This window comes from Diprion similis, chromosome 12 (assembly GCF_021155765.1).
Source record: "Diprion similis isolate iyDipSimi1 chromosome 12, iyDipSimi1.1, whole genome shotgun sequence".
NCBI classification, from domain to species: domain Eukaryota; kingdom Metazoa; phylum Arthropoda; class Insecta; order Hymenoptera; family Diprionidae; genus Diprion; species Diprion similis.
The window spans coordinates 5,952,097-5,968,883 of record NC_060116.1 but is presented as its reverse complement, the minus strand read 5'-3'; the positions used below and the strand labels follow the sequence as shown (position 1 = coordinate 5,968,883).

General features: G+C 39.7%; 1 protein-coding gene across 4 annotated transcripts in view; it reads right to left on the bottom strand.

Moving 5' to 3' along the window:
* LOC124412876 (furin-like protease 1) overlaps positions 1–13,095 on the bottom strand; it is a 131,724-nt gene extending 118,629 nt beyond the window's left edge. For 2 of the 4 annotated variants that reach the window (XM_046893070.1, XM_046893069.1), the window contains exon 1: positions 12,668–13,095. In XM_046893070.1, coding sequence (XP_046749026.1) covers positions 12,668–12,880 — 213 coding nt within the window. In that variant the 5' untranslated portion in view covers positions 12,881–13,095. The remainder of the gene's footprint in view (positions 1–12,667) is intronic. The other 2 variants (XM_046893068.1, XM_046893071.1) reach the window with 1 other exon arrangement.
* Between the last annotated feature and the right edge of the window lie 3,692 nt (positions 13,096–16,787).

Genomic DNA, 16,787 nt, shown 5'->3' with positions numbered 1-16,787 from the left:
GAAATGGTCCGTCTGATAATAATATGGGCCCTCTATTATCAAGCACCGGAGGGTTTACTCGAGACGTATACACAGATCCTCACCATTCTCTGAGGTTGAAGTAGTTACCGTTACTTTAACGATGCATGTTTGGGAAAATCGTTACTTTGCAACCATAAGACCGCCTGGAATTCAACTACTAAATCGTAACGATTAAACCATGTTCATATACATCGAGAAGCCAACTCTTTGAAATCCGTTCTCTAAAACTGTGCAACGATTTAATTCCATGATGTTTCGTTACGTTAACGATACTAACTTCAACATGGTTCCACTCTAAGGTCTGATATGATCAGACACGAAGGAAATAACACGAGGATGATCAGGGCCTTTCGAGGAACGACCGCATTACGCTTGCCCATGGATTAATAAAGACCATGAAACCCGCACGGATATGTACGCCTGGTGTTTAATAACCCCAAAGCCATATCGAAACTTTATACCAGTTAGTTGGTCGAGTTGCTAGGATTGCGGGTCAACATTGGCATGCGCCCGGGTCTAGAGAACGATATAATTGGCTTAGGTATGTATAATACAGAGAGCTACCTGTTTCCAACGTTCACCAATATGGCGCAGGGTTTGCAATTAAACCGCGTCTCTAATTCCGGGAATCGATGTGTACACACGCAGCTTCCAACCGTTCCATGAAGTTTTCCAAGTGACACCGAGGAACCCGAATCGGCAACTAATTGGCCACGCGTGAGGGATTTCCATCGTTGAGACGACTCTGATTAAGGGCAAACCCGGAGATGATGCCTACTGCATATTTCACAATATTTCCAGCAGGCTTGGAAAAGGGGGGACAAGCCTTGCTCAATTTATTTATCAGCCGAATCGCGCTGAGATTCGGGAGCGACGACCTAACTTGTTTTATGTATTTGTAAACGAGCATCGGCTTGACGATGGATGTAGAGAGAAGAGGCGGGTTTTCGAAAAATTACCGATTCAGTGGATTTCATCGTTTTTCCCGTCGATGGTCAAGTAACGAAAATATTGTCTCATTTGTATCTGCGTTCCGTGTGTTTTTGTTGGTTTTCCGCAATGAAACTGCACGAAAGTTATAACAAATTTATTGAATCGACAGGATTACAAATTTAAGCGATAAGTTGATGGCTCTTTTTCTTTTCTGTCACCATGTGTGTTATTGAAGTATGACGATATTTGAATAATAACGACCGTCTTCAAGATAGCTACAAACTATTGTATAGTGGTGGGTCGGTCAGAGGTTTGCCACGGTAAGGAGACTTGAATTTCACAGAGTGTTGAGTAGGGTAAGGTTATACCTGGGACCCAGAGAAATTCTGCATCGGTGAGTATCCAAAGTGATTACTAAGAGATATATGACCAAGAAGCAGACATACCAGGCCGAGAATATTTCTACATTAAATAGGCTTAAATCAGGAAATATCGATTAGTCGTATGCTGCGTTTCGATTAATTAGAAAGGTGACAAACGTGCAGCACGTAACGTGACACTTTGCGTAACGGTTTCAATACTGTAATTCAAATATGTACAAAGAATCGTTGTACGAAACGGAACCCAGTGCCGTTCGTCATGGAATTAACATGACGTGAATGAAAGAAAAATAAATATAGGATTAAGACAGGAATTTCAGTTTGAAAACAACGGACTATGAGCATGACCATGTAGTGAGGAAACTTGGCATGACAATCACCGTTCCTTGAATACTGTACATGAAAGGTCAATCGAACTACTTGCGCAGTTGAAATTTTGTCAATTTCAACAAATTACGTGCTATTTGAATAGATTGTAGAAAAAACTTCGTTCTTGCATGACCATTGTTAAACGAAGACTCCAGGATAAAAACTACTTTAACCTACTCGGACTGATTTAAAGAAAAATACAAATTAAAGTTTGCTTTATCGTAAGAGACCATTCGAAAGCAATTCCTTTAGCAGATGAACTGATGCTGTTTTTCCCATTCAAAAATGATATTTTCTAAAGATCCTCTCTAATACCGCAACAATTGTATCGCTAACCCGTTTTTGATTAAAATAAACTGACTTAAGTAGTTTTCCCCTGGACCCTTCATATGTTAGTTAAAGTCTGATATTTTGACGGGAAAAAAGCTTAGCTTCTCTCAAGTTCTCCCTCAAGAACCAATGACTGTTATCCATAGAATACGGCCCTGATGCAATCCATTCACTGTTCAGCGTCGCTGCCGGGCTTCGAGGTCCGCGAAGTGACTCTAAGGTGGGAGACAAAGAGTCGTCTCTAAAGAAAAAGAGAGAGAGAGAGGGAGCGAGAGAGAGATGGAGTAACAGTTCCGCGAGTGACAAGCCTTGACAACCGCGGGTCGAACGGTGGCCTAGACTCACCTGGTCTCACCTGCAGAGACACTCAGTTGGTCGGTTCTGACCCTGAATCAAGCGTCTGGGAAGGTCTGAAGGCCTGAGACTCGAATGTCGAGATCCACGCACGTGGGTGAATTCAAGAAGCGTTGACTCGAGAACTGGCATTCACGGTTCACGTATTGCATTTTATATTCACATATCAAATAATATTTGTCTCATTATTTTCCGTTACAGTCCTTTAACGGGGTATTTCTGTCTCGTTTCATACCGCACGTTGAATAACGTTGTGGGCATGTAAAAATGATCTATACTTTCCAAATGAAAGGTGTTCTTTCGTTGTTGTAATTATATATCAGACTTACTCCCTCGATTTTGATCACTACGAAGTTTGCAGTGATATATTTTTGGTTTAACTAGTTATTCAGCAACTGCGCGGGACTGTTCGTCTAAAGTTTAGTACAGCATCAAAATTATGTATAAACAGATTTTGAAAAGTCAAATTCTCCAAAGATATTATAAAGTTGTAAAACAATTGTGTTTCTATCAACGTTTCGCTAAGTTAACATAAGGAATTTGAATCTCAAAGACCTTGACTTAAATCTCGTTGTTCGTTATTCTCACTTCCAATGCGCACCTCTCTGCACAGAACCTTTTAAACAGAATCGATCTAATCGAGATTCGACCCTCTAATTGTCCCTACATGTCTCGGTCTTTGCACACCAAGAGCTAGATATTATCACCAAAATGAAAGTTCAAAGAGCGGATCAGTAGCGTGGATCTCTCAGTGATTTCGCATCAAAGAAATGCCACTGTCATAGGGGTTATTATTCGAAATCGAGCCACTCTTGCGCATCCCTTCTGTGCAACGGCAGCGAGGCGCATGCGGTACGTGAAAGATGTGTGAAACGATGAGGAAAACCTCCCCGAGCGTTACGTAGGATCGTTTTAACTGTCCTGTTTAATCTAGCGTTATCCCACCCCGTTGTCAGCAGTTTTGTATTACGTCAAGATAAATATTTGTGTCTTTTTGCACGCTTTCGTCTCATCCGGAACTCCCGACTAAAAATGAGATCAACACGTCGAAAAATTCAGTAGCAATGGCCACTAAGTAAAAAATAATCAATGCATCGTTTAATCGATTCCGCAAAAAAATAATCGAACACAACTCGATTAAAACTGTAAAAATGTATCCATTAATCGATTATTTCGTATTTTTTTTTTTTTTCAAACTGTGATACTTTAATCCCATATAAATAGATATCGTATGGCAGAAAAAAATCGATTGTAAGGGAAAAATAATAGAGTCATTCGATTAATCGAGTTTAAAAAATAACCGATGATACTCGATTAATGGGGCAAAAAATAATCGATTTAATGAATAAATATAAAAATTTAATAAATAATCGATTAAATATATTCGGCCATTTTTAAAACCCAGAGTATTCGTTGAAGCAAAAATCGGCATTTCTTGATGAGATTGTTGGAGAAAAATGAGTAAAAAAAAAAAAAAAAAAGAAAAGCAAAATATAAAAATCGTTATCTTTCAAACTATTCGTAACTATTTTGAGTCTTAGATTTATATACACCTTTACGACATATTTCATTGCCAGTGAGATAGAAGACTCGTAAAACGACAGTCACACGACCATTCCGCACATGTTCAAGGAAAACATGCATATAAATGCATTCGCGCTAGAGAATTGCGTCAGGGTAGCTGAACGTGCAAGCACGACATAACTCAGGCTTCGGACCTTAGGGTGAGCCTTTTCGTGTTGCACGTGGCCTGAGTGCGTGTCGGCGTATGGGCACGTAATCTTATCGGAGACTCACGAGTCTCTCCAGACGGAACCTGAAATACGGTCACGATTTTCCTGTCCCGGCATTTTTCTCGATATATATTACATATATATATATATATACTTTACCTCCTTTTGCTCTGAAGGTATTCTGTATTCATCTACGTGTTCATTTGAGCCGGATCTCTTTAAGCATCGAAAGCTTTTCCGGATTTTCCCCCGTTCTTAATGTGTATAGGATTTATTTCTTTTACGAAGTTCATTATCAACCGAATAAGAGAAGCCGGATCAATTATCCGGGCAATTTTCTATTTTCAACATGTTTTTCGTTACAAAAACGTCAATTTCAGTCGTACGTAAAGCTACGGAAATGTTTATTTTCCTTACAATTGAATGCTTCTTTCGATACATCAATTTGTTACTTTCTTTGAGTTTGTATTTCGTTGAACAAAAAAACTTTGTTCTGTCCGTCGAAATTGAAAAAAAAAAGGAAAAAAAGCTCTCCATTTATTTCTCTAAAATTCGTATTCTGCGATAAAATTCTTGCAATATACACACGTCGACATTATACATTGAAAATATTACCTATCTATCTACCTCGGGAGCTTTACTTCCGTCAATGTTTGTTGCAGTTTTCAAGAGCGTGATAATTCAACGAGATATTGTATCAGACGTTTAACAATCGTTCGCATAAATGGTATTTTCATGCTGACTATATAACATCGCAATGACTAATAAACTGTAGTCCAAGTGATAAATTATCAACATACAGATACGTAATCAGTCTATAAATATTATCGGCATACAATATATCTGTGGTCACGCGTAGCACGCAGGAAACGTATTTCTTAACTTCCTTATTTCTATTCCTTTTTTCTTTCTTTCAATTTTAATCGACAGAAAGAATCCATCAAACGATATTAAAACTACAATTAAAATCCAATCCTTATACATATCGAGCTGATAATCGAGATGCCGCGATCACGAAGATTGGCGACGAAATCAGCCGGTGGACAAATACCGAAAAGTGATCCTCCTTCGCAGAATATTACAGCGAAAAATATTGTTGCGCAATTTCTGTACAGATCAATCTCGTAACTTATCGGATCGCGTTACATGAAACAAGAATCCGATGTCTGAACGCTAGAAATTCAAAACCTCTCCACGTAGATGAAACGCAGAATCACAATCATCATCATCACGTCATTGCATTTCACACGCGTTATGTTCAAGTGCATAGACCAAACCGGAGAATGGAAGCGACAGGAGTGTAAGGTTGGAATTCTCAGGCGCTTCTACCCGGAGACTCACCTTTGAGAAGATACGCGTGAACATGAGGTGTGTTTCTGTGTATATATATATACACACACACACACACACACACACATACATTTATATATACCTACATGTAATGGATGTCGCAAGGAATATTCTGGCCTTGTAGGTATACGCATGCATGAAGACGACCGACCATACAATCAGCGTGATGAGGAAAGTCGCAAGGTTCAGCAATAGTTGCTATCAAGGTGGATATCGGAGGTGGAACGAACGAAGGTGGACGAATGGCGGATAGCAATGGTGCTGAAAGTCGAGGTAAATACCATCGAATCCTGTTTCATTCCTTTTTCGTCCCTGATCTAGGTATCCGCCGCGTTTCTGGTTGCTCGCTCGCCTTGATGTAGATCCAACGTATGTTGGTGCACTGACGGAATACGAATGTATCGTATGCGTGTGTGTGTGTGTGTGTGTATACCGTCAGGATTTAATATATTAGCAATTTCAACGCTGGCTGCGTGTTTTCGTTTGCTTATCCTTACCCTCTGCGCTTGTTTAATTTTTTTTCTCCTCGATTTTCGTTCGATAAATTTCAATTTAAATTAATGAATTTTATCGTTTTATACACAACGACCGTACGGTCCTTTCTCAATCTCACGCTTTCTTTCTCGCGCGTATTTTCCATACCGTGGGTTCAATTCTTTTCGATGATGATAAGCAATAAAAAAAATTGGGGCAGGGGGGGGGGATTGATTAAAAATACGTAGTAGAACAGAAATAGTGGTTATTTAAAAGAAAAATGCGAACAGCTTGCAGTGAAATAAATCAAATTTTGATTCGTTCTTACCAATAACCAAATCATACCAAATGCACACCGCATGGGATTATAATTCCACTTGAACTACTGATTAGTTTCAATGATTTTTGCTCAGCTGAATCAATTCGTTCATCCGCAGCCAAGATCGTATTGTCGATTTAAATCCGGTCTCTTATCTTTAATATTCCCTTTTACTTTCTTTTTCAGAGCAGCTCAAGCATAAAACAAATCGATTTGAATCAATGACTTTGGGACAAAAGATACACAGAGATGTAACATAATCACTGCAAGCGAAAATAAATGTAAACTTCCTCTAGTAAATTTGAGGAGAGCAACCCCTCAGCGGCGTGAAAAGTGAGAAGCTTTCAAGAGTCTAAACTCTCTTTCAAGAGTCCACGGAGCCATTATTGATTTTCGTTCAGTCGGCGCGTGATGAAATTATCTATACTTTGAAAATGTTTCGCAATACTTTAATATACTTTTGTTCATTATAATATAATTTATATACTTTAAGGTACTTTAAGTAAAAATATTCATCGAAATTGTTACTTATGTAATACCTATAAGAATGTGACGACTTTCACTTTTCATCATTGACAACCGTAATACTCACACTAGATATTTGCTTGTGCCACATTTCCTTGCAATTCCAAGAAATACTTAAACGTTAATTCAGCCCAAAAACATTGAAACAGGATCAAAAACATGAGTGTTTATTAATTATGAACCTGTTTTCAAGGTGTTGATATTAGAAACGGAGTTTATGTTATTCGAACTCGCCTCGATTAATTTTTATTAAATATAGAAACACGTTGTTTCATTTGCGTTCACCACCGTTGTAGCAAATAACGCAATTAACCATTTATAAAACGATTACGAAACTTTGCCTAGAAGGAATGATTAAAGCGAGACGCAGTCAATTCACCCTGAAAATTTCACTCCGTATAATACGACTAAAAATAGGGGATCTCCTCTTTCTCTGCTCGCTCATTCGTAACGAACAACAAGTCTCAAGTCGAACTTGACTCTTTTCCGACCGTGTAGTGGGTCCTTTGAATATCGAAGTGCAGGTACCTCTCAACAACGTCATAAGTGTCAGCAAAGAAACGTCTCGACAATATCGCATAGAGAATACGTAATTTGGTCCGCGATTCCCCTCCTCGTCTATATCGAGAAATGACAGGGCGTAGAAAAGTCAAGAGGAGAAGAGATAAGAGGACGACCTTTTCGGAGGGAGTCGACCCGCGAGTCCTGCTGACCCAAGAGAGTCCGAAGTCGGACTCGCCGCGAAGAAACAAGGGGAGTAGAAAGAAAGAAAGAAAGACAGGAAGAAAGAGAGAAAGAAAGAAAGAGACGAGGGGACTCGAAGGCGTCGAAGAGATGGAAAAGCCGGTTGCAGCCAAGGCTTTGGACCGGTCTAACTGCTCGGTGTTCCGCCTGACCAGAGTCTAGACTCTGGAGTCATAGACGATCATCTCGAAAGGAGGATGAGGATGAGGATGAGGATGAGGATGAGGATGAGGATGAGGATGAGGAGGATGAGGACCTGACTCACGTCCTGAGAGGCTTAGCGCTTGGCTCTTACGATTAACTGCTCTCCTCTCGTCTTTCCCCCCATCAAGATTTTGGTCTGTTTGCATTGCCTTTCCTCGCTGATATTAGGATCAGAGAAAGTACTAAAGGCGATCGGAAATTATTAACCTTTCAATTCTTGTGTGTTATCGAAGGATTTGAAAATCGAATATTGGTTCATCGAGCTTCGAGAATGATGTCTGATCAGAGAAAAATGATGTACGTGTCTTTGTTTATCTATTTAAAAAAAAATTTATCAATAATTTTTTACGTACACCTACAGTAGATCACCTGCCACTGGTTAAAAGATTGATGATCAGAATGAAATGATCACTATAGTCAGTCTCGCGTAACGCTAGCTAATCCAACCCGATCCATCTCGACCATTTATTACAAAATCCTGCAGGAGTTTTATCAACTTTATAAATATTCCTGGTTAACACCGGAGCACCGCAGGCTATTTCGCGACCTACATACACGTATAATATCCGTCGTAATAGCTGACGTAGCCGGGTTATCTACCAACCGCGTTTGTTACACACGACGACGCGACGGCTGCAAAAGAGACGCTGCAAGTTTGCACAACGGTGCAATATTTTCATCGGCGATTCGTGTATTGAGATTCGTTTTTTCATCTCTGCGACAAAACTGCACGACGCAAGTTTTATGTCTTTATATATATGTAAATATATAAAGTATATATAAGAAGTATCTTATATTTATACAAATCATTACCCAAGAGTGACAATAGAAATAAAATGACACAATCGTCGAAGTGCAGATATTTTCTTCATCGCTACACGCGGTTGTAATAATAACGGAGCATGAATCCGAGAGATTTTTCACTTTCGTTTAATTTATTATAAACGAAGTTAATTTCAACTTGATCTTGTTACGAGGTTTGAATTTCGATCGACTGATCCGGCTTCCGGCAAGGAATGAAATAACTCGTGATTAAAATAACGTGGAATGCTGCTGGTCAGCCCGATTTGAAAACACCAGGCAAAACCGGTAGAGCCTTCTCCCGTGTTACACCTTTTATAGCGAGCCCATCCGCTATTGCATCCCAGGTATCCCATGTGTTTCTTGCCAGAAATATATTTTATACTTGAAAGTGTACGAATGCAAGAACGCACAGAGTGACAATCGTCTCGTAAATAGAAAAAAAGAACCGCATGGCGTTAATTTCAGACAATGTCAATAATATTTCTCTTATATTTACTAATTTAAATAAGAAAATTCACGATTCGTTTAATGCTGTTATACGATGTTTGCATTTATTAAAACTCACATATCTGTATACAGAATACAGAAACCCTAACGACGATGAGTCACCGTTTAAATAAAAACTAGCGGTTTGGTAGAAGGAAAAAAGAAATGAAATGAGTAGAAACGTTTCGTTATGACGACGATATATCTACGTTATATTTAATTCTGATAATAAATCGTTCAACTATAAAATATATTATACACACGCTGACTGAAAATTAGATTTTGCTTTACAATTTGTAGAATCAATCGATAATTGAAAATAATGCATGTAACAAGAAGAAGAAAGAATTGTGAATAACTAATTTCACGAGATTAAAAACTAAAGAAATTTGAGACGTGAGCGCTAGATGTATGATAGCCGTGAGATCTCTCCACATTCCACACAGATCGAGATGATTAGAAAATTATAGAGGGAAATGCAGTTGGCTTTGGATCGACGAGGAGAGGCAGCAGCTGGATTTCAGCATCAAAGTATATCTTCGAAGATTCGAAGAGGAAGGTGGAGTTGAAATTGCATCGGAATAAATAGTATTATATGTCATGAAAGATGTTGGTAAAAATGAGGATTGACAAAGAGGCGGAAGAAGAAGAACGCAGAGGAACATAGAGAGAGAGAGAGAGAAACTGACGTCGAGGAAAAAAAGAGAGCTACAAGGGGACGGAAAAATACGAGAAGAAGATAAAATAAGGAATCAATACCGGCAGAGGTAGAGGACCTCCCTTCCTCCTTCTTTTCCTCCGCATCCTCGTGTATGGTATTCCATTCCACTCTGATGGAAAGTCTGCAGACTGTCATCGAAACACGAAGATAGAATAAAAAAAAATTAAGAAAACGGAATAAAAGGTAAGAGAAAAAAAAAAAAAAAAAAAAATTACCCGCAGTCACAAAAGTCTACATATATCTCCTCGAGTAGTTTCTCTGCCTGTCTCTCTATCTATCTATCTATCTGCCTTCTGCTACACAGTCGAGAGAGAAAGACACAGCTAACCAAGAAGTGAGCAAATATATACCCACCCGCTGCATGTGCAGTTACTGCACACTTGATCGAGTTTATAACTTCAGCGTTGCACCACGACGACGACGACAAACCGCGAGGCAGTCGATGGTTATTACGTATTTTATATTTCAAAGGGCAACTGAATGAGCAACGGCGTAAAGAGTCAGCTGCTGCTTACGACGCAAGACGGCTTCAACAGCTTTGCATTTTTCCCAGTCGTCTGATAGATACGTATATACCTATGTATATATCTATATATATGTATATGAAACAGACGAGAAAGTTTCGCGCGCTATGAATCGCGAGGGTTGATTGATTATTTTCTATCAACGGCGATCGTCTCTCCTCGATCCGTCTATTCTACTCTTTAATTTATTATTTCTTCATAAAGTTAGAAAACATTCCAGTTTTACTGTCATACCAACGACCTTTCAAATTGTTGTAATGATTTTATTGGTACGACGAAAAGAGACTCAATGTCAGAGAGATTAATGAAGAATATTGATAAAATCACGTCGTTGTGATCAAGGGTATGAAATCAACACATGTTTTCAAGCAGGTGCAAGAATTCTTCATCAAACATTCATCACCAGCGAGGAAAAAACAGTCTGCTACGATTACTTGATTCCAAGAATCAGAGCATGTCGTATTTGTTACCGCTGATATTAACGCCATAAACTCGTCGATACATCGTTTACTTTGGTCAATTTTATCTTGTTTGTTACTGCGGTTTCCGGTCGAGGAAACTGAACCCGACATCGTCCATTCTGACGTTCAGGCTGCAGGGATGAAATCGAAGAAGGTAGCAAACAGTTTGCAATTACAGAAAAAGGCAAATCTAAGACAAGGATAAGATCGATGTAACGATCGGTTTGTCTTTTTTTTTATATTCATCACTAATGTCTCATTACATCAGGTTTTAATGTGTATTATAGATACCGATAAACTCGTTTTCGTACACTTGCTTCTACCATTCATTACTGAGAGAACCTCATTATCAGCAGCTGCATTTTGATTTATTGTCTCGATATACGCAGTTTCGATCAATGATCGATATTTTTCGATCATCAATATCGCAATGGAATTCAACTTTAGCTTCATTTGCATGATTTCGTTCGCTCCACGTAACGTTTAATGTGTGAGTCATTATTTTCGACGGTATAATGATTTCAAGGGATATTGATCGGAAATGGACTTGTGCAAAAACACGGAACACACACCGACTGTAGGAATAATTATTAACGTCGTACACATCGTGCACTCTTCATTCAAAATTAGGTAATCTCGTGCAACTTATTTGCACCTGATATACGGCAAGATTCGTGACGCAGTGTATAATCATAATCTATATCTATACAATCGCGAGATAGCAGATTGATCTTTGCGAGCATACAAGAAGTATATATATATATAGAACAAATTTGAGGTATAGAATGGATCTTTTTAGTCAATATCGATCAATTTTTTAAAATCGCTTCACCCGTTCTTAACAGTCATATCAGTCTTTCTGCAGGCTTCCGTTACTGTAGACGTCCAGTTTTAAATATATTATACAAGCACCTGCACGTGCCTGAGCAACTCACGTTACACATTCGTCGGCGTTCGCGAATGACAAATACGGATAGCTTATCGTCGGTGTAGCCACTTCTCGCACGGAACAGTCAACAGGTTTAAAGAACAAGAGAAAACAACAACCAACATTACAAATCAACGAACGATATCGCGAAGCCTCGAGCCAATTACGGATTCTTAACGAATCTTCAATTTCCTGGTAAAATAAGATTTTCAAGAAATTTGTACCAGCCAGTCAAATTTCGGAGTGATGTAAGATTTAAAAGAACAGAATGGTCTCAAAAAATACAATTGAATTGTCAACAATATCAACGAGGAGATCCTTTCTTTGCACCAAAAAATTGTTGAATAGAATGAATCTGAGAAAATTTAAACAACAAAAGCTAAGACATGAAAACAATTTGAGTCAAATTTTTATAATCGAAACGTTAAAAATGACTAGACCTCGGCTCTTTTGAACCGGTTGTAGGTCTTTTTTTACATCATTCAACTCACGGACCAAATCCCTACGATTTTTCTGCAAAATCGCTCAAAAAGTCTTGCAATATGGAATAATGACAAACATCTGTTGTGCCGTACCCTTAAAAATTTATTATCATCAATCGTGGAGATGACTTAATGTGAAAAAATTTTCTCCAGCCTATCTCTACACAAGTCTCTGTACCGAAATGGGTCTACCAATAACAAAAAAAAAAAAAAGCAAAAAGAAAAAAAAGCAGCAGAATGTCAAGACGGAAAACTAGCGAGTTTAATCATTTTGAAGGTTCTAATCATAAAACCTTTCCTCAAATTGTTGACGTTGTTGAGAACTTGTGTGGATAATGATGTCATTTCATTCGTATTCACCTGCAAATTAAGGATAAAATTCAAGAACCGAGTTTTCCTCAACGTCTCGCAACGTTGACTCGATTACCAACTTCACCCGATCCTACACCGGTTTCGTTTCAACATTTACCTCATGATCAGCCTGTGCTTCTCACCGCTCGCGCGAATTTAAAAAGCCTGACTCACCTTGTCCAAATATCGGAATCCATGATCGGCGGCGACCTGCTTGGCAACCTCCGGTCCTCCCTCGATGTGGGCAGCCCATTGGTTCGTGTAAGCGTCGACCGTTGGAGGTGCACAAACAACAACAATAACCACCACTAAAACGAAAGCGAACCACCAAGTCGACTTCGCACAAACCGAAGCAGTCTTCCGCTGCACTTGAGTTTCGGCAATCATGTCGAGACGGAATTAAAACTGCTGAGTAAATTAAATAGGCCGTCGCCCTGTTTTTCCCGAAATTCCGTGGACCAGCGACCACGTGGGTTTGATGGCGAAGAAGAAAGAGAGCGTGATAAGGGGTGGGGAGGGGGGGGGGGGGGATCCCTTTTTCCCGTCTACCTGTTCGAACTTCTCCAATTATTCCCGCACTTCGTCTACTTATAATTTGCGATCACTTAATCCTTTAACACACGTGGCCGTGTTATGTATTTTAGAACTTTGCAGAAAGCTAAGGGAGAAAGCTTCGTCTTGTTCCAACGAAAAGTGAAAGGATCGGAAAGACGTGCTTGAATATAAAGAAACGAAAAACACGCGTCGATGTGTAAAAATCTCTACAATTCGAAAAATCGTCGCCTTGGATATGACGCAGACACGTAGAGGTGAGATATCACTTGAGTGATTCAAGAGACGTCATCGCTGCTGCTGCTGTTAATGATGACGAGGACGACTCGCTGCTGCAACGTTGTTGGGATGATGCCGGAAAACACGCGACTAAACTGTTCGCTCCTAGTCGGTGTACTGAAATAGTGGCCATTTGCGATAGAGGTCAAGTTCCCCTCCCCCCCACCGCCCACCATAACCGTCCAATTATTGTTTATCCTTCGTTATTCTTTATTGATAAGTGGAATAACCAAGTAACGAAGCCGCGTAAACAGATAGCGGGGAATCACGAGTTGAGAAATCGTTTAACTTTCCTTGTTCTGCCGTTTTTGCCTTTTCCCCGATTAGAATTATCCTCAAAATTATTATCGCGCACGGTATCTTTACTATGGTTGTTTTTTTTTTGTTTTTTTTTTTTCGTTTTTAGTTTTTCTTTTCTTCTTCTTTTAATTATTTATAACTTTACAAAATCAACCTCAGACCGCACGTTGTTGCGTACGTATCACGTGGCGCGTTCAGAAGCAACAAACATCACTCCGAACCCGGGATCATTTCGCAATCACCGACCTTTTCACACTGCAGCGAATTGATTTCAAAATAAAACTACACTTCTTCGTCGTTAGAATCCATCCACTAACACGACTGAACAGACTTCCGCACCCACGCCTATTACACCTCCGATTCAACGAATTGAGTAGATACGCGACGATATAAGCAATTTCTAATACCTACAGGATATAATAAAGCAATCGCAAGTGTCCATGACAAAACATACATCACCCACGAATTACCGCACTTAGGCTACTGGATGATTACAGTGTGAATTTGTTCAACGGGTTAAACAGAAGCGATAAACAAGCGAGTATATTACATACATATTACACGTGTACAACCGCGAGATTTGGCGGAAGAATCTCGGCACCGCCTCTACTCGACCAGCGCCGTTTTATTATTCGTATCACCACGGGGGAGGAGGGGGGGGGCCGCAACGTGAGTTCCGCTAACGGTTCTCCGGGCACAATACGAACTCCCCACGCTGGCGGAGCACGGCTGACTGCCGGCAGGACCGTTTCGGATCACGGCCGAGGTTTACCCCCCCTCCTCAGCATGCCCCCCCCCCTCCCCCGCCACCCCGGCCCCTTCGTCTCTCCGATCCCCCGTAACGCCGCACTCCGCTTCGACGGCGCCGCTCAACGTGCGCGTGTCTGTGTGTGCATGTGCTTCTGCCCCCCCCGCCCCCTGACGGCATCTCGCTCGTGCTGTCCTTCTCTCTCTCTCTCTCTCTCTCTCTCTCTCTCTCTCTCTCTCTCTCTCTCTCTCTCTCGGAGGCTCTTTCTCTCGGAGGCGCATCCACCGCCCACACTAGCTGCAACCTGCACCAAGGCGATGGCTATGCGATGCCGCGCCGCGAAAGAGACGACCTGGCGACTCGGTGAATGTCTTTGGGTGCGTGACTGGAAGCGAGATCGGATCTTGAATTACGTAGAGTTTGTTTATAGTGGATTTAAGGACTGACTAGTTGAACTGCGTTGAGTATATTTGCAAAATATAGATACAGAAAAAATTGAACGCCGTTTGATTACAGGATGACCGAGTTGGACACTTTTGACACTGGATCTGGTGGTTTTGAGACATTTTGCAGAAAGTTTGGAGACGTTTGAATTTTTATACTTTTGATAGGCTTGAACTAAATCTAGGGTTTTTGATGATTTCAAAGTTTTGTAAAACTAGGAAAGGCACAGATTAACTTTAGCACCGATAATTAGTTTTCTGGTAATCAAGGGTCGGTAGTGGTTTTCAGTCGTGGTTCGCTTAGACTTTTCGTCCTTATATCTAATCAAATATTCAAATCCACGGATCTCAAAGAGCGAAGAAAGGGATATGAGACAAATTTTACCTACAATTACGACCAAAAATATGCCAAAATGTTTTTGCTTAATTAAGCTAAAATTAACGTGGCTGTTGTGCTCTTTTTCACGTTCAAGATCCGTGAGTTCAGATGATTAGGTACATCCAAGCCCACATCGAAATCGAGTGTAGCATCTCCTCGAGAGTTGTATTCTTTGCATCCTTCCTCGTGTCCAAAGGAAAGTTTACCCAAAATTCAAACCACTTCCTGGCTCGTTTAAATGCGAAATTTTAATTCGACGATTTTCTAAACAACGATCAAATAATTATCTGAACTTTATTTATCTCTTTTTCACTATTTTGCATGAACAAACGAAAAAACAGTATAAACAGTAAACACATTTTCGCTGGCAATGAATTCTCAGGTTATGATACCAGTGAATAGAGAGAACGCAGGTACTTGGAGCAAAAGAAAAGTACAATCTTTGTGTAGAAGCATTCTATCTGAAAATTTGTGTTTTTCAAATATTTAGCACTTAAGCATTTTGTTGAGACACTTTTCTATAAACATAAGTGCGTGTAATATTTCGTTTTCAAAAATTCGTCAGATCTCAGTTACAAAACATCAGCGCCGCCTAATTTTGAGTAATTAACTTCCCCATTGAAAATTCTCGATGCCATAATGAAAAAATCTGGTTCATGCTTTAATACACTCCAGCAATTAGTAGCAATTCCGGTGTTTCCAAATACGAGTTTGTTTGCGATATGACGTCAGCTTTCGCGAAGTACGGGGTGACTAATTGTAAACCCAAGAGGCAAACTGCTTTACCCATCGCAATGCGATGCGTTGCGTTGCGTTACGTTTGAATACGTTTCAACGCAACCGCGCATTCGCTTTACTGCATCGCTATCTGCGCACGTACATACATGCTTTATGCACATACCTCACTAGCCTATAATGCCACGTATTTGCCGTGTAAGCAGTACCTACGGATACCGCCGCGCCGGGTTTCTCCAGTAGTTTCAATACCGCAATTGACGACTACTTGACCCGCGGTTTATCGTCCCAACTCACTATTTTACGATACGTAGGTTGAGTTTATTATGAGACTTATCACATCCATGTGGAATAATTGTATACCTACTCTATTTGTTCTGCGGTCAGGTTTTATACGATATTCTATTCACGGTTTAGAAATTTTCAAAGAATTCTAACAACTTGTTTGCAAAAGATAGAAATCTGTATTTGCACACCAAAATTTCTTACTGTTTATATCAACTAATTATTTTCTATATCGAATTTTGTATAGGTAACTCTATTCTTCATTTTTACGTATGTAAAATATAGCTGATCTAGAATAAATTTTAGATAAGTTAGGTGAGATTACATATTTGTCGAAATAATTAGTGATGAGCTGTACGTATGTTAAAGATATATACAGAACGTTTGTAAATTCTTACTTTTGCCTAATTGTGAATATAACGTGACACGTAGAACCAGTTTTGATGAAAATATAAGAACGATTTTTGTGAATTGTTTACGTTATAAGATACCGCAACGAGCTTTAATTATGAAATAATTTGCTGGAATGACGTCATATCCTTCATTCATTATCATTCTAGATAAGATTAACAA